Here is a 22,613-nt window from a genome sequence, read left to right as displayed (position 1 = left end):
CAAGTAACGGCTTGACAAAGCTCCTGGTGAGCGAAAAGTTCCAACAGTAAAATAATAATTATAATTTTAATCAGGTTAATAAAAATGTCAACAAAAATATTTCAAAATTTCCTTCCTGCATTTCAGGAAAACTTTATCATGACGTAAAACTGATGCAAAAAAAAAATAATAAAAACGCCAGACAAAAGAGAGATTTGAATAATATTCATGGAAACTCTTTTGTTTACCTTTCCCTACACTATGGAAGTCACATTTGCATTAGAGGAATGGGTGTATATATGTCGTGCCTAATAGGTAAAATAGGTCAATTAGCAAGAACCCATTTAAAATTAAGTCCTTTCTAAAATTTTATCTTATTCGTTTAAAGATATTTTTTTTCCTCATTAATATTAATGTAAAAATTAATAATCTTGTGCCAAAAGAAGCTTAGAAAACTTGTCTAACCTTATTATAACAAGCGCAATTTAATTTAGCCTAATCCAACTAAATATATTTTAGATAAGTTAACAATTTTGTAATACACAAACACAATGATAATTTTTTTTCGTTAGGTTCAGAATGATTTTTGCAAAATTATTGCATACACAAATTTTTGCTTCTCTTATTCAGCGAGAAGAGCGTTGCTATTTCACTCAAAATCGAAAGCTTTTCCTATTCAGCGATATATATATATATATATATATATATATATATATATATATATATATATATATATATATATATATCTATATATATATATATATATATATATATGCAATAAGATCACAGTAAACAGGTGATTTCAGAATATGCAAAACAACCACTCTGAAAAAATAGAGAAATTCCAAGCGCTTTCGTGACTACTCACATTATCAAGGAACTATGAAAGTGAAGCATCCAAGGAAGCTATATAAGGGGACTGGCCAACACCTCACTATCAGATCCCACAACGGTTAAACACCTGACGCGCGCCGACCCAACTTGGATAGGTCCTTTGCACAACTCACCAACAAACTATTCTACCCAAGAAAATTTAAAAATTATTATTTGTCCACTGTATTATTAAATTCTTCCCAAATTCTATTAATTATAAATGGATCTAATTTATATAAACCAAAGGAAATATTCATATTATTGTCAAAACTGCTTTTTATGAAACAAGATTCAATTACATTCCTGTGGACCATGGACTTGCTTGATACTACTTTCTCAACTTTTTGAAAATCAATTGGATGGTTAAAATCTCTTACATGAATAAATAGAGCATTGGAATCTTGTCCAGTTCTAATGCTATATTTATGTTGTTTTAATCTTAGTTCGAGATTTTTACCAGTTTGACCGTAATAAACTTTATCGCAAATTTTACAAGGAATCTTATAGACACATCCATCAGCATTTTGGGGGGGGAATTCTTTATCAAAAGTTTTTTTTTACTGTATCAAGATTTTTGAATACAACTTTAATATTAAAAGTCTTAAGAAGAGAAGGCATATCAACCAAGTTTTCATGGTAAGGGAGAACCAACATATTTTTAGTTGAATAAGGTTGGTTGTCCCATTTTGGATTGTAAAAAGTATTTCTAGCAACTTTAAAAGATTTATCAATTACATTTCTTGGGTATTTTAAATCATTACCTATTTCATAAATTTTGGATATTTCCTCATCTATGAACTCAGGACTACAAATTCGTAAAGCTCTCAAAAACAATATATATATATATATATATATATATATATATATATATATATATATATATATATATATATATATATATATATATATATATATATATATATATATACATATATATATATATATATATATATATATATATATATATATATATATATATATATATATATATATATATATATATACATATACACTTCTAGTGTAATGCAGAGGGATCTCACAGGGTATATACACAACACCTCAAGCCAAGAATGTCTGGTGGATATTCACTTGAGAAATAGGAAACTTTTGGTAATGTTGCCGTACTGTTTGTATGTGTTTATAATTATTCTTCAACTTATATAAATTCAATACATATTCAAGTGTATTACTGTTGGATATTTTCTTCTTGTTAAAAAATGCGATTCATGACTGAATGTATAACATGTATTCATTTGAGAGGTCTGGAATAGGCAACTGCAGCTCCTGCATATATCAATGCCACACAACCCGTTTTCTTTTCAGTTACAACTGGCGGTGGAAGAGGGAAGGTGATTCTCTTTGTCGCTAGTAACTCTTGCTCTGTGAAAGCGTTCCCTTTGTGGTCAAGTTAGTTTAACAGTGTCAGCTCGTGATGTACCAGGTTTGTACAGTTGGATTGTTTTTACTTTGTGTGTAAATTATTTTGTAGAGTGAAATTTGGCCCATCGTACTATACCTTTAATTTGTGTATGGATTACAAACCTTGGTTAATAATTCAGTAGTATATGTAAAGCACACTTTCCTTTGTCACACATTTCTGTCTTTATCATTGGCGTTCTAACATACGAGAAAATACTGTGAGAACATCTTCAGAATAATTAATCGAAATGTTTAATTAGATAAAAATATTTTTCATAAGTTGAAGGTTGTGTGTGGATTGGCAGCCTGGAGCATCGCGCTGCTGCTGCTGCTGCTGCTGCAGCTGACGTCAACCCAGCGTAAGTATAGGCCTATGCAGATTTTCGTTCTTGTTATTTATCCTTAAGGGGAACCTCTAAGTGCATTCGTAAATGATTCTTTTCATCCCAATATTTTTGTTAGTCACTTATGAACGTTCATCTGGAAGTCTTCAACTTTCTATCGCTGGTTTACTGTGACGAGCGCCATACACCAACTAACATGCATATGATCTCTGTTCATTGTTATATCGACCATCCCTCCCACCCTCCCTTCCCTCAGTGGCTGTTATATGACGCCAGTGTCAGGCGTCATAACACTCCCATCTGATTACCTCGCACTTCTCAAGGCGCTGTATAACACCTCGACCTGAGATAACATCTTGACCGAATTTTTACCCCGGAGGATTAGCCAACCAGGATAACCCAATAAAGTCAGTGCGTCACTGGGGACTGTCCTATTTCCAGTGGGATCTTGTCTTCGGGATGCGACCCACACCAGTCGACTAACTCCCAGGTACCTATTTACTGCTAAAGGAACAGAGGCAACAGGAGCTGATCCACGGAACAACAGGCTTAGACTACCCTAGGAAATTAAGTAGGATCATATAGGGTTTATAGTCTTCCGATAAATGAAATAATATTGAACATTCCTAATTTTGGTACCATGTTTTAATTCGAGAAAGATTTTACAGAGAGATTTCAAACTTTGATTACTGTTATATCCTTTGACGGTTCCGCCATTATGAAGGGAACTAAGTTCCTGACCCAAACGTATCTTTTAAAATATATCCTGCACTGTATAAACAAGTATTCTTCAAACCGTTTCGTTAGTATCATTGTACTATCTACCAGCGGTGCGCAGAAGTATCGGCATCGGTGATTTTTACAATATATATTAAAAACCTAAAGAAACCACCCGAAATTACGCAAGCGCTTAAAAATATCAAAATTAACACTCTTCTTCACGACTGAGGGTTTACGTACACACACACACACACACACACACACACACACACACACACACACACACACACACACACACACACACACACACACACACACACACAGAGAAAATTATACACTAACGCGTGGGTCCATGGGGTGCAGTCGTGGGTAAGAAGGCTCCGAGAACCTTAGGGTTGTAAGGCTTGCAATAACAGCTAGCGGTAATCAGTGGTAGTGGAACGTCAGTGAACAATACTAGAGTGATAATTAAAGTTATTAGTTAAAAAAAGTAAGAGGAAAGCTGAAATCAAAATATTTCAAAGCGCAAACCGTTGGGGGTCTTAGGCGCTGTTGCCACATTGGCAGCGGTAGGCCTGAAAAAGTGACGTCACGACAAGTTGTGTGCCATTATACATATAAAGTGAAGTGTACATAATGTGAAGTGTATACTATCATCAGTGAAGAGTGAAATCCCGTGAGGAAGCGGGATGTATGAGAATATATGGTTATAAACATCACAGGTGAAGGATCTCCAAGATAGGGATTTAAGGCCTACGTACGACGACTTCGTCATCAGCAGCTGGCACATTGTCACCGCACCCATTGAGCGCAAGTTTCATTCGCCTATTTGTGGTTTGCATGTTGAAGGCCCTGGCTGGCCTTGCATACTGTTTGATACTGGTCACTCACTCCTGCAAGCTATTACCAGAATTAGAATAGAAATAGCATAGATATAGTGAATATAGTGTTGACGAGTGTGAGAAGGTAGGGTCCAGCGAGGAGTAGAGTAGTATTAATTCCAGTAGTTATTAGCAGTAAGAATACTTAGGAAGCTAGGAAGTCCTCTCCCAATGTGAACATGGAACAGGATAATAACCAGCAATAATTGATACTTAAATCCAGACACACACACACACAAGGCGAGTATTACTATAAGCTAGGTGGTGGGACAAACTTTTAAGGGCAACATTGTGAGATGGTGCGAGGGTCAAGTCCCAGGAGGGTTGTGGTCAGGTCACAAGAAGTTTCGGCCAGTCATTACACCACACAAGACACACACACACACACACACACACACACACACACACACACACACACACACACACACACACACACATGCACACACACACATGCACACACACACACACACACACACACACACACACACACACACACACACACAACACACATACACACATACACACACAGACACACAACACACACAACACACATATAACACACACACACACACAACACACACACAACACACACACACACACACACACACACACAACATGCACACACAACACACACACACACACATTGCCAGACTCACACATACACACACACACACACACATTGCCAGACTCACACATACACACACACACACACATTCACACACACACATGCACACACACACACACACACACACACACACACACACACACACACAACACACATACACACACAGACACACAGACACACAACACACACAACACACATATAACACACACACACACACAACACACACACAACACACACACACACACACACACACACACACACACAACATGCACACACAACACACACACACACACATTGCCAGACTCACACATACACACACACACACACATTGCCAGACTCACACATACACACACACACACACACATTGCCAGACTCACACATACAGACACACACACATTGCCAGACTCACACATACACTCCCCCCTCCCCCACCGACATCTCACTCCTTCACCTGATCCCTCCCCTCCCTCTTTCACCCTCCCCACCTCTCCCTCCTTCCCCCTCTCCCTCTCCCACTCACCCACTTGCTTCTCCCTCCTTAACACTACTCCCCCACATAGCCACAGTTCCTCCTCTACCTCCCCCCCCACACTGACATACACAATACTAACCTAACATACAGAATTACATAGGTTTCCCACTCTGAGGCAATCAGGATAAAACAAAAATGGGTTGCCACAGAGCAACAAGAAAAACCAAGGGACAGGAGGAGGAAACTACAAAGGAAGATTGGGCAGCAGAGCTCACAAAAAGGGAACATGAATGGGAAAGGAAACTGGAAGAACTTAGCTTGAGAATGGAAGAGAGGATAGACATGGAAAGCAGGAAGTGGGAGGTGCAAGTCAAAGCAGCAGAGACCAGGATAGAGAGTTTAGAAGAGGAACTGAAAAATCTGAAACAGCCTAAAGAACTAAAGAACATTTTGGGATTGACAACAGAGACTGCTACCTCAGTCACAAATAAGGGGACTGTATGGAAAGAATTAGGAAAACTGCATGTAGAAGCTCAATCAATGGAGACTGTAGTAAATGAAAGAGCTAAGCTATATGTGGAGGCCCTAACAGACCACACCAGAGCCCACGGAAAGCCGAGAAGGGAAAATGACAGGCCACTGAGCCCAAGTACATTAGCTAGTGAAACTGAAGAAAGGAAAGCTGAAATGGAGGAAATCAAATTGAATGAGGGGATACACAGGGATATGCAGTGGGAGAATGAAAGGGTGAGGTCAGTCTTTGTGTATGGGCTCCAGGAAGTTGAAGGGGAAACATATGAAGCAAGAAAACAAGGGGAAAAAAGCAATTGAAAGCATCATGAAAGCAATAGGAGAAGACGACATGACCTAGCTGGAAAATTTTCAGAGAATAGGGGGGTTTGTAAAAAAAAGAACCCGGCCAGTGAAAGTGACCTTCAAGGCAGAATCGACTCAGAACAGGATCCTGCAGGAGAAAGCACGATTAAGGGACATGCCAGCATACAGGAAGGTGTATCTCGACTGCGACAGAACACAAGCAGAAAGGCAGAAACTGAGAGAGATGGTACAAAGGCGAAAAGAGGAAAGAGAGGGGATGGAGAAGACAGATATGAGATCCCAGACAGAGGAAGATCAAATACAGCCTCTCTCACAACTTCCTATAGAAGCCTCCCAACCAGGTCAACCCCAGTGCAACCAAACACTCTAAACCAAAATGCCCATGCCACATCCAATGCCCCCACCCACTGCATTACAAACTCCACCCCCACAGCAACCACCCATAGTTCCTTATCAGGTCACCCACTTCCCCAACCCCAATACACCTCCCAGACCACAATCTTAGAAAAGAAGTTGAAGGTGTGGTATACAAATGCAGATGGAATAACAAATAAGTATGAGGAGTGGCACGAAAGAATCAAGGAGACATCCCCAGACATAATAGCACTCACAGAAACAAAACTCACCAGAATAATAACAGATTCAATCTTTCCATCCGGATATCAAATCCTCAGGAAAGACAGAGGGAGGAGAGGGGGAGGAGGAGTTGCACTGCTCATTAAAAACCAGTGGGGGTTTGAGAAAATGGAAGGAATGGACGGCACGGGCGAAAGGGACTACTTAGTAGGAACAATCCAGTCTGAGGGACATAAAGTGATAATTGCAGTAATGTACAACCCACCACAGAACTGCAGGAGGCCAAGAGAAGAATACGATGAGAGCAACAGAGCAATGGTCGACACACTAGCCGAGGTGGCCAGGAGAGCACACACATGGGGGGAGCAAAGTTACTAGTTATGGGTGATTTCAATCACAAGGAGATTGACTGGGAAAACCTGGAGCCCCATGGGGTCCCAAAACATGGAGAGCCAAGATGATGGATGTGGTACTGGAAAACCTCATGCATCAACATGTTAGAGGCACTACCAGAGAGAGAGGAGAGGATGAACCAGCAAGACTGGACCTTGTATTCACCTTGAGTAGTTCTGACATCGAGGATATCATGTATGAAAGGCCCCTGGGAGCTAGTGATCATGTGGTTCTGTGCTTCGACTACATAGTTGAGCTCCAAGTGGAGAGAGCAGTAGGAATAGGGTGGGAAAAACCAAACTACAAAAGGGGGAACTACTCAGGCTTGAGGAACGAAAACTCAGCTTCCCTATCTTTATCAGCATTTAACAATTCCTCAAAATATTCCCTCCATCTTCCCAACACCTCTAACTCTCCATTTAATAACTCTCCTCTCTTATTTTTAACTGACAAATCCATTTGTTCTCTCGGCTTCCTTAACTTGTTAATCTCACTCCAAAACTTTTTCTTATTTTCAACAAAATTTGTTGATAACATCTCACCCACTCTCTCATTTGCTCTCTTTTTACATTGCTTCACCACTGTCTTAACCTCTCTCTTTTTCTCCATATAGTCTTCCCTCCTTGCATCACTTCTACTTTGCAAAAACTTCTCATATGCTAACTTTTTCTCCCTTACTACTCTCTTTACATCATCATTCCACCAATCGCTCCTCTTCCCTCCCGCACCCACTTTCCTGTAACCACAAACTTCTGCTGAACACTCTTAACAATACATTTTTAAACCTACCCCATACCTCTTTGACCCCATTGCCTATGCTCTCATTAGCCCATCTATCCTCAAATAGCTGTTTATATCTTACCCTAACTGCCTCCTCTTTTAGTTTATAAACCTTCACCTCTCTCTTCCCTGATGCTTCTATTCTCCTTGTATCCCATCTACCTTTTACTCTCAGTGTAGCTACAACTAAAAAGTGGTCTGAAATATCTGTGGCCCCTCTATAAACATGTACATCCTGAAGTCTACTCAACAGTCTTCTATCTACCAATACATAATCCAACAAACTACTGTCATTTCGCCCTACATCATATCTTGTATACTTATTTATCCTCTTTTTCTTAAAATATGTATTACCTATAACTAAACCCCTTTCTATACAAAGTTCAATCAGAGGGCTCCCATTATCATTTACACCTGGCACCCCAAACTTACCTACCACACCCTCTCTAAAAGTTTCTCCCACTTTAGCATTCAGGTCCCCTACCACAATTATCCCTCTCACTTGGTTCAAAGGTTCCTATACATTCACTTAACATCTCCCAAAATTTCTCTCTCTCTCCTCTACATTCCTCTCTTCTCCAGGTGCATATACGCTTATTATGACCCACTTTTCGTATCCAACCTTTACTTTAATCCACATAATCCTTGAATTTACATATTATATTCTCTTTTCTCCTTCCATAACTAATCCTTCAACATTATTGCTACCCTTTCCTTAGCTCTAACTCTTTCAGATACTCCAGATTTAACCCATTTATTTCTCACCTCGTAACTCTCCTACCCCCTTCAGCTTTGTTTCGCTTAGGGCCAGGACATCCAACTTCTTTTCATTCATATCATCAGCAATCATCTGCTTCTTATCTACCGCACTACATCCACGCACATTCAAGCATCTCAGTTTTATAAAGTTTTTCTTCTTCTCTTTTTTAGTAAATGTTTACAGGAGAAGGGGTTACTAGCCCATTGCTCCCGGCATTTTAGTCGCCTCATACGACACGCATGGGTTACGGAAGAAAGATTCTTTTCCACTTCCCCATGGACAATAGAAGAAATAAAGAAGAACAAGAGCTATTTATAAAAAGGAGAAAAACCTAGATTTATATATATATATATATATATATATATATATATATATATATATATATGCATGTGGGTGTCTGTGAAGTGTGACCAAAGTGTAAGTAGGAGTAGCAAGATATACCTGTTATCTAGCGTGTTTATGAGACAGAAAAAGACACCAGCAATCCTACCATCATGTAAAACAGTTACAGGTTTCTGTTTCACAGTCATCTGGCAGGACGGTAGTACTTCCCTGGGTGGTTGCTGTCTACTACCCTACTACCTATCTATATATATATATATATCTATATATATATATATATATATATATATATATATATATATATATATATATATATATTTCCATCATCGCTCATTCCATCACTGTCTTACCAGAGGCTTGCCGATAGTTCTAAATATTGTTCACTTATATAGATTAATATCAACACTTGGTATACCCCCTTTCCTTCCTAAAGTCTACTTGTTCATTATCGATCCTTCTTTTTGTCTTACTCTTTAATCTTTCAGTAATAACTCTACCATACTCTTTATTAGGTATACTCAACAGACTTATTCCCCTATAATTGTTACACTCTTTTGTACCCTTTGTCATTATACAATGGAATAATGCATGATCTCTGCCACCCCCTAGGTACCTTCCCCTCTTTCATACATTATTAAATAAAAACACCAATCCCTCCATATATATATATATATATATATATATATATATATATATATATATATATATATATATATATATATATATATATATATATATATATATATATTATATATATGACTTCCTTGCTTTTTTCCCTCTCTCCTCCCATTCTTTATCACTGAGTGTAGGAAAAAGGCAGATAAAATGAAGATTGACAATAACGCACAGTGGAGATAGTCATTGTTCTGCCTGTTATTTGAACCTCTGAGAACATACTGAACTACACTGCTGTGAGTTATACGAAAATAGCTTATCTTTCTTCTAACACTATTAGGGGTTTTCCAGCTAGTATAAATAGACTACAATATGAAACCAGTTCTGGGGTTTACACCATACCATATATGACAAATAATTTTTTTTTGTTGCGGATACCTTCAGACGTGTCCCACAGAGAGTGTAAGAACACAACAACACTTAGCATCATTAATGGAGATCTCATGGACTTGAAGAATATCAAACCAGTCATCAGTGAGTTCATCTTGACAAGAGACGGCGTTTGGTTGTCACTCAGTACCAAACAACTATAACTCCAGAAAGGGATTTTAATAATTTCTAAAGTATTGCCACAACGTATTTTATCCAAGCAAAATAGTCATTTTTGAGTCCCACTCGTACCTCTCCTGTTAACGTACCTGAACCCTCGTCTCACCTGACCTCCACAATAATGTGAACTCAGTCTCTCGTATTCTGTACTGGACTGAAAAAGTCTCTGGCGGGCAAGACATATCCTAAATAAATATCTTGCTAATCACAAACGTGTCTTTGTAGCATTCTTTCATTCTCTCTTCTGACTTACTCTGCTCTTTTCTCGCCCAGCTGAGACTTTACAATGTTTGTGAATTCTTCCTTCCTCGGAAATGAGACCTATTATTCATTAGATGAAAGTATTTTAAAATTAGATTATATTACGTTAAATTCGATTAGGTTAGGTTAAATTAGGTTGTATTTAGGTAGGTTAAGTTTGGTTAGATTTTTCTTCTTTTTCTTTTTTGTCATGGTAAGTTTTATCCTGCGCGGATTTTATCAGGGTCGGTTTTGTCCTATGTAGTTTTTGTCTTGTACTAACGTTGGTGGAATTACCAACAATGTGTTAGATCAAAGGACACAAGTGCAACTAATGCGACATTTTATTGCGGCAACGTTTCGCTCTACAGGAGCTTTGTCAAACTTGTAACTGTTTGACAAAGCTCCTGGTGAGGGAAATGTTGTCACAATTAAATGTCATATTAGTTGCACTTGTGTCCATTTACCTAACAGCTTTTGTGCTGGGTTGAGTTAACAATATACCGCCATAATGAAGCGATGGTGCCGTCCACTTGCTGGGTCACTTGCACTCACTCTTTCAACATTTTTTAAAGAATTTGTCCTGTTTCCTTCTTGATTATTTCAGCTTTTGTTCACTCTATGAAATATACATATTTTTCTCTGTGAATGACCAAGCAGTAGCTATGTGTCTTGCAGGCATATTTTTGTTAAGGATTCTCTGCAGCTTTACCATACTGTGTACCCACCAGGAATTCTGTAGATGCCTTCATCGATAATGGTATGTCTGTGGGTTGTTGATCTGGCAATATCTTCAAAGATTTTTGATGTTCATGCCACTCTGGAGGTTTAGAGAACTCTGGTTGACTTTATCAGTAGGAACAATGAATTGGTCAGGATTCACCAGCTAAAATCAGGAGGGATTCGGCACCTCGGAAGTTATTGTTCACTCCTGTCATCAGTTGTGAAATTTCTATGCTCGATCCCGTTGTTGTATGGCGGGTAATTCATGATCAGGTCAAAAACTGCACAATAATTGTGACAGCCCTTCTCAAAAAAATTATTTAAAATCTCATTTGCATTAATTACTTTTAATTGCTTAGTTCTGATTGGCAGTTGCCTGTAGTGTGCTTATCCTTACCTCGGGCTTTATTCCACCACTCAATTATGTACCATCGATTATACTGCTGTTGTTTATACGGGTTCTATTAATATTTGATCCTTTGAAATTAATTTTTCACAAGATATGACACTGAATTCTGCGAAGCTGAGGAACCTGTGGTAAAAAGTAATGAAGTCACGTTACAGCGTTATTTTTCTCCATTAAACACATGAATTTCAAATACATGAACAGGTGATATTAAATACAGACTTGAAATAATATTTAATTTATAAGGTTTATTGAAATTCAAAATAATGTTTGAACTTTAATCTTGAACTAAAAAACACACATCTGTTCTACTAGGCGCTACCTGCCGATGGAACTGTATTCCACTGTCACAATGTACGAAGCTTCATCACTTACTAAGAAACCCTACCAAAGAAAATATTGCAGCGCTGCAGAGCGTTACTTGCACTTTTGAAAGAGATCCCAAGGTAAATTCCTCTCAACGTGTTTAATGTCGTACGTTCTATATGGCATTCTGTTTAGAACACTGTTGGATTCTTTTTGTATCATTTAATATATTTTTTTTATGACAGGTGTGTTGTCCTCAGTCACTGTTGCCCAGGAAATGTGGTGACGGCCCAAGTCTTGACAGAATTATTGGGGGGACACCGGCACCACTTGGCAGTCATCCATGGTTGGCTCTTTTAGGTTATTTACGTAAGTTCATATTATTACGTTACATATCTTTCTGTATGTATATATATATATATATATATATATATATATATATATATATATATATATATATATATATATATATATATATATATATATATATATATATATTTTTTTTTTTTTTTTCAACAAGTCAGTCGTCTCCCACCGAGGCATATATATATATATATATATATATATATATATATATATATATATATATATATATATATATATATATATATATATATATATATATATATATATATATATGCATATTGTGGTATCACCTGTTTACTGAGATCTTATTACATATATAGACAGACACCAGGATTCGACATCATGTCACAGGAGTGACATAATGTCGAATCCTGGTTCTTTCTCTAAGTGACGCTCTAAACCACTCGGCCACAGAAGCCACAAAAGCTGGGCAGCTTGGTTTACAAGCCATGTTTACTCTTAGGCAGGACACATCAATGTGCCTCGAGCATGGCTACAAGCTAATTCAATCTCCTCCTGTATATTCTCACCTCACAAGAGATTTTTGTGTCAATGCACCACGCAGAAACAAGCGGAGTCACGTGTAGAAAAAGACCGTATTCAGCAGGTTTCGAAACCACGTCTAACGAGAGACAGAATATTTTGGGAGATGTTAAATGAATCGATAGGTAACTGTGAACACAGTTAGGGAGTAATTGTAGTGTGGGATCTAAAAGCTAAAGTGGGAGAAACTGTTGTATAGGGAGTACAGGGAAAGTTTGGCGTACCTGGGGTAAATGATAATAGGGCCTTTAATTTAACTTTGTATAGAAAGAGGTTTGGTAATGATTTAAGGTAAAAAGAATACTTAAGTACTTGATACATTCATTCACGGATTTAGAAAAGGCATATGATATGGAGGATTGGGGAGTAATGAGACAGATGTTGCAAGAGTATGGTAAAGGTGGTATGTTACTTAAAGCAGTTCAGAAATTTTATGAGGATAGTGAGGCTCTGGTTAGAGTATGTAGGAGAAAGGTAGATAATTTTCCAGTAAAAGTAGGCCTTAGACAGGGATACATGGTGTTGGGATGAAGTGTAGGATTAAAAGATCAAAAATATCTAGTACAAAGTGAGAGTTGTCATAGTTGCTTTTTGCTGATATCACTCTGCTTTTCGAAGATGGTGAAGAGAAGTTGAAAAGGTTTGTGGACCGATTACGGAAGGTATGAAAAGAAGAAAATTAAAAGTCACCTTAGGAGAGAGCAAGGTGGTAATGGTAACACAAAAAATCTGCTGATGAAGTATAGAAGAAGTGAATGTGTTCAAATATTTGGGGGTGGACTTTTTGGCAGACGGGTCTGTGGAAGACGAGGTGAACCAAAGAACTGACGAAGGAAAAAAGTTGGGTAGTGCACCGAAGCATCTCTGGAGACAAAGAACGTCGACTTTGGATTCAAAATTGGGTATTGTATCAGAATAGAGTGGTTCTAAGACTCTTATATGGGTATAAAGCATGGATATTGAATGCCTCAGCGAGAAGGAGACTGGAGTCAGTGGAGATGTCATGTCTGTGGGTAATGTGATTTGCAAATATTTTGCAGATGATTCATAATATGGAGATTAATGGTAGGTACGGGGTTACTAGGATATTATGCAGATGGCTAAGGAAAAAATTATTGAGTTGATTTGAACATCTAAAGAGGATGGAGCAAAATGGAAGGAGGGACAGCAGTTGTCCTAGGAAAGGTTGGAGGGAAGGGTAAAGGTGTTATGTGTCTGAAGAACTTTAACATCCAACAAGCATGTGTTAGCATATTAGAAATGAGTGACTGAAGGCAAGCGATTTTCATTATTTAACATGCTGTTGGGGTCTGAGGAAGGGAAACTGGTTAGCCGGACTTAAGTCCTAGAGGTGGGGATATTGTAGGTTGGAGGGACACCTGAACTGTAGTGTCGGCAAGTCTCAGACAAAATAGTGATGGAGTGAATGACGATGAAAGTGTTACGTCTTTTTCTGGTCTCTTTGCTTCGGTGGGAGACGACCGGAGTGTTGAAGAAAACACTTGGATTATAAAAGGGTTTCATCATAAATTATCTCCCTGAGGTATCAGCTGCAAAAAATTACTTTCAGATTCTTTTATAACACCTTAGGCAAATGTTTCTGTTTATTATAATCACAGCCCCTTAAAGTATAAGATGAAATTAAGATTTATTCAGGAACGGGGAGGGTAGGTCCAGTTCCTGGGATATAAGACCTTCATTGGCATCACGTCGCTCCATGGTAATGAAAAAAAAATACTGAAAAGTTATTGTGCAACATAATTTTAATGTTGGATATTATTGATGTTCAACTCTAATCTTAAAGCAACTTGCATGAGTTATGCAACACTTTACTACAAAACCTTTGTCTTTGTTAAGTAAAAGGACCCAGATGCAACTAATGTGACACTTTATTGTGGCAACGTTTCGCTCTCCAGGAGCTTTATCAAACCGTTATCGAAACTTTGCCACAATAAAATGTCACATTCGTTGCATTTGTATCCTTTTAATTAACATATTGTCGGTAATTCTACCAATACTAATAAAACTTTTGTCTTTACAGGCCCTGGAGCTCAAGAGATAGAGTTCCTGTGTGGCGGGTCAATTATTAGTGAACTATACGTACTTACTGCTGCCCATTGTTTGCATGATTCTGTATTAGAAGGAACGAAACTGTAAGTACTGAGTTTAAAGCTGTCTTATTATATTATCTGGGGATGGAGTGGTTGCAGTAGCCAATTCGATTGAGAGGGTAATTGATGACTTGTCTAGGAATTTAAACTGATAGATTATAAGGTATGGGTGTTTGTGCGAAACAATCAGGCTGCAGCATTAGGGTTAAAAACAGAAGTTATTACTGGGATACCTCAGGGATATGTTTAAAAGACAATATTCAAAATAAAGTTGATAGTAATGGCAAATCAATTGATCAACAAACAAAGAGAGATAGTAGAGGACAACGAGTGACTAGCTCCCTTAAGGTTTACTATACAAATAGTATGAGTCTAAGAAATAAGATAGATGAGCTAAGATTACTTGCAAGTGTAGGTAATATAGATATTATTGGTATAACAGAGACCTGGTTCAACCTGAAAGATAGAGAAATGCCTTCTGAATGCAACATACAGGGTTATAAACTATTCCACACTGATAGGGTCAACAGGAAGGGTTTGGAACAATATGACAGGAAATCTTGAGTCTAGTGACTTTCTTGATACAGTTCAAGACTGAGTTTTAGAACAGGTTGTGACAGAACCAACTAGAGGAAACAATCTGCTTGATTTGGTTCTTGCCAACAAAGATTCACTAATTAATAATCTTGAGGTTAATGATGAGCTTGGGGAAAGTGATCACAAATCACTTAGTTTCAATATATCATGGAATTACTCAGATAACTGCAATCAAATCTATGTCCCAGATTTTCGCTTGGCCGACTTCATGGGACTGAAAAATTACATGGGTGGGCTAAATTGGGATGTCCTGACTATGGGTCAGGTAGGTGATCTTGGTTGCCAATATGACGTTTTCAGAGCATAGTTCTAGCTGCCCAGACAACTTTTGCTCCGAATCGGGAAATCAGATCTAACAAAAATGATCCCAAATGGATGAACAATAGATTAAAACATCTCATTGGTCAAAAAAGAGGCATATAAAGGCATATCAAAAGAGGGGATGGTCAGTTAAGAAATCAATATATTCAATTAAAGAGAGAAATAAAGAAAAGAATAAGAAAAGCAAAAAGGGATCATGAGGCTAAGGTCGCAAGAGATTCAAAGACTAACCCAAAAGGGTTCTTTCAGGTATACAGAAGTAAGATTGGCCCACTTAAAAGTAACTCTGGTCAGATCACTAACAGTGATAAGGATATGTGTGAAATTCTCAATACCTACTTCCTCTCAGTTTTCAGCCAGGAAAATACTAGCGATATTCCTGAAATAATAGATTATGTAGAACAGGATGACAATAAACTATGCACGATTGCAGTAACTAGTGACATGGTCCTCAGACAAATAGAGAAACTAAAACCTAACAAATCCCATTTCCTGATGAACTGTTTGCAAGGGTGTTGAAGGAATGTAAAGAGGAACTTACCATACCTTTGGCTAATCTTTTTAACATATCACTACAAACTGGCATAGTGCCTGATAAGTGGAAAATGGCAAATGTAATACCTATTTGCAAGGCAGGTGACAGGTCATTGGCTTCGAACTATAGACCAATAAGCCTTACCTCCATAGTGGGAAAATTTATGGAATCAGTAATTGCCGAAGCAATTCGTAGCCATCTTGATAGGCTCAGATTGATTAATGAATCTCAACACGGTTTTTATAAAGGGGCGTTCCTGTCTTACGAATTTACTAACTTTTTTCACTAAGGTGTTTGAGGAGGTAGATCATGGTAATGAATATGATATTGTGTATATCTACTTCCGTAAGGCTTTCGATAGAGTTCCACACCAGAGGCTATAGAGGAAACTTAAGGCACACGGAATAGGAGGAGAAATTTTTTCCTGGGTAAAGGCATGGCTGACAAATAGGCAGCAGAGAGTTTGCATAAATGGGGAGAAATCAGAATGGGGGCACGTCACAAGCGGTGTTCCTCAGGGGTCAGTGTTGGGCCCGTTGTTGTTGACAATTTACATATACGACATAGATGAGGGAATAAATAGCGACATAAGCAAATTTGCTGATGACACCAAAATAGGACATTCAATTCATTCTAATGAGGACACTGGAGCACTACAGGATGATTTGACTAGACTGATGCAATGGTCAGAGAAGTGGCAGATGCAGTTTAATATTGACAAATGCAAAATTCTAAATGTTGAACAGGTAAATAACTATGCCACATATAACTTAATAGAAGTCTTCAGGTTGTTCTTCAACTCTATATATCCTTGATTAGGCCTCATTTAGACTATGCTGCTCAGTTCTGGTCACCGTATTACAGAATGGATATAAATGCTCTGGAAAACGTACAGACAAAGAAGATCCCATGGATCAGAAATCTTCCCTATGAGGATAGACTGATGGCCCTGAACCTGACTAGCTTGTGCTGCTAGGTCTGGTGCCGTGCTCCATCCTTGAGTGAAGGTAACCAGACTGGGTGGGTCATTGAGCTAATTCAGGGGGGTGGGTCATTGGGCTTATCCGGGGGGAGGGGACATGGACCTGCACCGCATGGGTCAGTAGACCTGTTGCAATGTTCCTTCTTTCTTATGTTCTTATGTTCTCATAGGTGCTAGATACAATGTTGCTGTACAATATATTGAGACAAGTTCAGTTTTCGTCGACAGTGTATAAGTCCTGGCTGGTTTACCATTATCCTTATACTTAAAAGTTTAAAACACTTTGCTGCAGATAAATGTAAAATGCGCATTTCCTTTACAAAAAAATGTTTCAGGTTAAAGAAATAATATTAAATGGAGCATTAGTAGTAAAGTAAAAAGTTGAACATTGAAGAATTAAATTCAGAACCTCTTAAGTACTGTATTTATAAGATGTATAATTACCATAGTGCATATTTTCTGTATCCTGGTAATAAGTTCATCAAACATTGTTGTACTCTACTTGTCACTTTTATTCCAGTTCGCTTATCCGGTTAGGAGAGTGGAACACAAAAACTGACCCAGATTGTGAAAAAACACTCCAGGGGGATGAAAAATGTGTACCCCCTGCCCAGAACTTCACTGCTGAAGAAATCATAACTCATCCTGACTATAACACTCGAGTACAGTTTTCTGATGATATTGGTCTGATAAGACTAAACAAACCAATAGACCTTTCTGCAGGTAAGTCAGTAAAGTACGTTTGATAGTCTTTCATGTGTACAATATATTGGAGCTGGAAGGACGAGTTTTTTTTTAATTAATTTATTAAATATCTACAGAATTTACTCTTAGACCAAATTCGAGTGTTTATCCATCTTACAGAGTGACCTGAAGGCTCCAAAGGCTCCAGTCGTATATTATGTGATGTGATGATTAAATACCAATGAGTTTATTTAAGTACTCATTCGTAAAGATATAATATGTAAAAAAGTTTTTGTATGGCCTGCCGCAGTTTGGTGAATGATTCAATACCACTTGTTTCGTGCTTTCATTGCTGTATATACTGCTGGTTGAGGCAGGTATTCAAATAGGAGGAGGCTGAAATTAATCCTTGAACATCCACTGCCACGAGTATCCTCGCAACATGAAACAAGGCTAGTTCACTAGGCTCATGTTTGTAGGATCGATGGTGTAGTGGATAGGGTGACAGATACGTTGTGTTGTCTCTTCAGGCGGAACATTGTGTCGTGGAGTTAAATCCTGGCCTGCCGCAGTTTGGTATATATATATATATATATATATATATATATATATATATATATATATATATATATATATATATATATATATATATATATATATATATATATATATATATATATATATATATATATATACATACGCAAAACAGCCACTGTGAAAGAATAGCAAAATTCCAAATGCTTTCGTGACTTCTCACATTATCAAGGAACTATAAGAAAAACATCAAAGGCATATAAAGGGTCAAGATTACACCTCACCATTACGTCACTATAACATAGCTACACCTCACACACGTGTGACGACACCCGACCCAGTGAAACCCACCTAATACTCTACCCAAGAATTACGAGGATTAGAACCCATGTTGTACTGGCCTGCCTCATGGTAAGCGAGAACCACATTATGCTTTAAACCACAGGACCACCCAACTCTACAAGAATGGCACAGCCAGCACAGAGCTAGCTGTTGGGCACACTTTTGTGTGGGAGCTTCTAAGCTAATTTCATTCTCATCCCTGTTTGGTGTACTAGCCTCACGAGCAGCATTTATATATTATTGTAGCCACGAACGAGTGCTATTGATCAATAACAACAATGCGCTAGCCAAAGATTCGAACCTATGTTGTACTGGCCTGCCTCATGGTAAGCGAGAACCACATGACGCTTTAAACCACACGACCACTCGTTCGTGGTTTCAATAATATATAACTGCTGCTCGTGAGGCTAGTACACCAAACAGGGATGAGAATGAAATTAGCTTAAAAGCTCCCACACCTCCGTATGCCCTTGGACGGCGGCCCAACAGCTAGCTGTGTGCTGGCTGCGCCATTCTTGTAGGGTTGGGTGGTCCTGTGGTTTAAAGCGTCATGTGGTTCTCGCTTACCATGAGGCAGGCCAGATCAACATGGGTTCAAATCCTTGGCTAGCACAGTGTTGTCATTGATATATATATATATATATATATATATATATATATATATATATATATATATATATATATATATATATATATAATGTCGTGCCGAAATATATGTATATATATATATATATATATATATATATATATATATATATATATATATATATATATATATATATATATATATATATATCGTGCCGAATATGTAAAACTGGTCAGTTAGCAAGAACTCATTTAAAATTAAGTCCTTTCTGAAATTTTCTCTTATACGTTTAAATATATAGTTTTTTCATTAATATTAATGTAAAATTTTAATTTTGCCCCAAAATAATATTAGAAAACTTATCTAACCTTATAACAAGAGCAATTTATTTTAGCCTAACCCAACTAAATATATTTTAAATACGTTTACAATAATTTAGTGCTAAGCTAACACTATCAAATATTTTTTTTTTCGTTAGGTGCAGAATGATTTTGGCGAAATTATTGCAAACACAAATTTTCACTTGGTCAATATGGCAAGATGAGCGTTGCTATATAAGCCAAGATCGCAAGTTCTGCCTATTCGGCACAACATATATATATGTACAATAAGATCACAGTAAACAGGTGATTTCAGAATATGCAAAACAACCACTGTGAATGAATAGAGAAATTCCAAGCGCTTTCGTGACTACTCAGATTGTTCCTTGATAATGTGAGTAGTCACGAAAGCGCTTGGAATTTCTCTATTCTTTCACTGTGGTTGTTTTGCATATATATATATATACTATATATATATAATATATAAATATATATATATTTATTTATTTTTTTTTTATTATCACACCGGCCGATTCCCACCAAGGCAGGGTGGCCCGAAAAAGAAAAACTTTCACCATCATTCACTCCATCACTGTCTTGCCAGAAGGGTGCTTTACACTACAGTTTTTAAACTGCAACATTAACACCCCTCCTTCAGAGTGCAGGCACTGTACTTCCCATCTCCAGGACTCAAGTCCGGCCTGCCGGTTTCCCTGAATCCCTTCATAAATGTTACTTTGCTCACACTCCAACAGCACGTCAAGTATTAAAAACCATTTGTCTCCATTCACTCCTATCAAACACGCTCAAGCATGCCTGCTGGAAGTCCAAGCCCCTCGCACACAAAACCTCCTTTACCCCCTCCCTCCAACCCTTCCTAGGCCGACCCCTACCCCGCCTTCCTTCCACTACAGACTGATACACTCTTGAAGTCATTCTGTTTCGCTCCATTCTCTCTACATGTCCGAACCACCTCAACAACCCTTCCTCAGCCCTCTGGACAACAGTTTTGGTAATCCCGCACCTCCTCCTAACTTCCAAACTACGAATTCTCTGCATTATATTCACACCACACATTGCCCTCAGACATGACATCTCCACTGCCTCCAGCCTTCTCCTCGCTGCAACATTCATCACCCACGCTTCACACCCATATAAGAGCGTTGGTAAAACTATACTCTCATACATTCCCCTCTTTGCCTCCAAGGACAAAGTTCTTTGTCTCCACAGACTCCTAAGTGCACCACTCACTCTTTTTCCCTCATCAATTCTATGATTCACCTCATCTTTCATAGACCCATCCGCTGACACGTCCACTCCCAAATATCTGAATACGTTCACCTCCTCCATACTCTCTCCCTCCAATCTGATATTCAATCTTTCATCACCTAATCTTTTTGTTATCCTCATAACCTTACTCTTTCCTGTATTCACCTTTAATTTTCTTCTTTTGCACACCCTACCAAATTCATCCACCAATCTCTGCAACTTCTCTTCAGAATCTCCCAAGAGCACAGTGTCATCAGCAAAGAGCAGCTGTGACAACTCCCACTTTGTGTGTGATTCTTTATCTTTTAACTCCACGCCTCTTGCCAAGACCCTCGCATTTACTTCTCTTACAACCCCATCTATAAATATATTAAACAACCACGGTGACATCACACATCCTTGTCTAAGGCCTACTTTTACTGGGAAAAAATTTCCCTCTTTCCTACATACTCTAACTTGAGCCTCACTATCCTCGTAAAAACTCTTCACTGCTTTCAGTAACCTACCTCCTACACCATACACTTGCAACATCTGCCACATTGCCCCCCTATCCACCCTGTCATACGCCTTTTCCAAATCCATAAATGCCACAAAGACCTCTTTAGCCTTATCTAAATACTGTTCACTTATATGTTTCACTGTAAACACCTGGTCCACACACCCCCTACCTTTCCTAAAGCCTCCTTGTTCATCTGCTATCCTATTCTCCGTCTTACTCTTAATTCTTTCAATTATAACTCTACCATACACTTTACCAGGTACACTCAACAGACTTATCCCCCTATAATTTTTGCACTCTCTTTTGTCCCCTTTGCCTTTATACAAAGGAACTATGCATGCTCTCTGCCAATCCCTAGGTACCTTACCCTCTTCCATACATTTATTAAATAATTGCACCAACCACTCCAAAACTATATCCCCACCTGCTTTTAACATTTCTATCTTTATCCCATCAATCCCGGCTGCCTTACCCCCTTTCATTTTACCTACTGCCTCACGAACTTCCCCCACACTCACAACTGGCTCTTCCTCACTCCTACAAGATGTTATTCCTCCTTGCCCTATACACGAAATCACAGCTTCCCTATCTTCATCAACATTTAACAATTCCTCAAAATATTCCCTCCATCTTCCCAATACCTCTAACTCTCCATTTAATAACTCTCCTCTCCTATTTTTAACTGACAAATCCATTTGTTCTCTAGGCTTTCTTAACTTGTTAATCTCACTCCAAAACTTTTTCTTATTTTCAACAAAATTTGTTGATAACATCTCACCCACTCTCTCATTTGCTCTCTTTTTACATTGCTTCACCACTCTCTTAACTTCTCTCTTTTTCTCCATATACTCTTCCCTCCTTGCATCACTTCTACTTTGTAAAAACTTCTCATATGCTAACTTTTTCTCCCTTACTACTCTCTTTACATCATCATTCCACCAATCGCTCCTCTTCCCTCCTGCACCCACTTTCCTGTAACCACAAACTTCTGCTGAACACTCTAACACTACATTTTTAAACCTAC

General features: G+C 38.1%; 1 protein-coding gene across 1 annotated transcript in view; it reads left to right on the top strand.

Annotated features, from left to right (window-relative positions):
• The first annotated feature begins 2,175 nt into the window (after nt 1-2,175).
• The window catches only part of LOC128685519 (CLIP domain-containing serine protease HP8), a 34,176-nt gene continuing 13,738 nt past the window's right edge, over nt 2,176-22,613 (top strand). The window contains exons 1-6 of the mRNA XM_053772092.2: nt 2,176-2,293; nt 2,552-2,630; nt 11,910-12,040; nt 12,146-12,269; nt 14,851-14,962; nt 17,876-18,078. Of these exons, the coding sequence (XP_053628067.1) occupies nt 2,285-2,293; nt 2,552-2,630; nt 11,910-12,040; nt 12,146-12,269; nt 14,851-14,962; nt 17,876-18,078 (658 nt within the window). The 5' untranslated portion in view covers nt 2,176-2,284. The remainder of the gene's footprint in view (nt 2,294-2,551; nt 2,631-11,909; nt 12,041-12,145; nt 12,270-14,850; nt 14,963-17,875; nt 18,079-22,613) is intronic.

Source organism: Cherax quadricarinatus, chromosome 8 (assembly GCF_038502225.1).
Source record: "Cherax quadricarinatus isolate ZL_2023a chromosome 8, ASM3850222v1, whole genome shotgun sequence".
In the NCBI taxonomy this organism is placed as follows: domain Eukaryota; kingdom Metazoa; phylum Arthropoda; class Malacostraca; order Decapoda; family Parastacidae; genus Cherax; species Cherax quadricarinatus.
The sequence above is the reverse complement of the archived record's forward strand: the minus strand, read 5'-3'. Positions and strand labels throughout refer to the sequence as shown.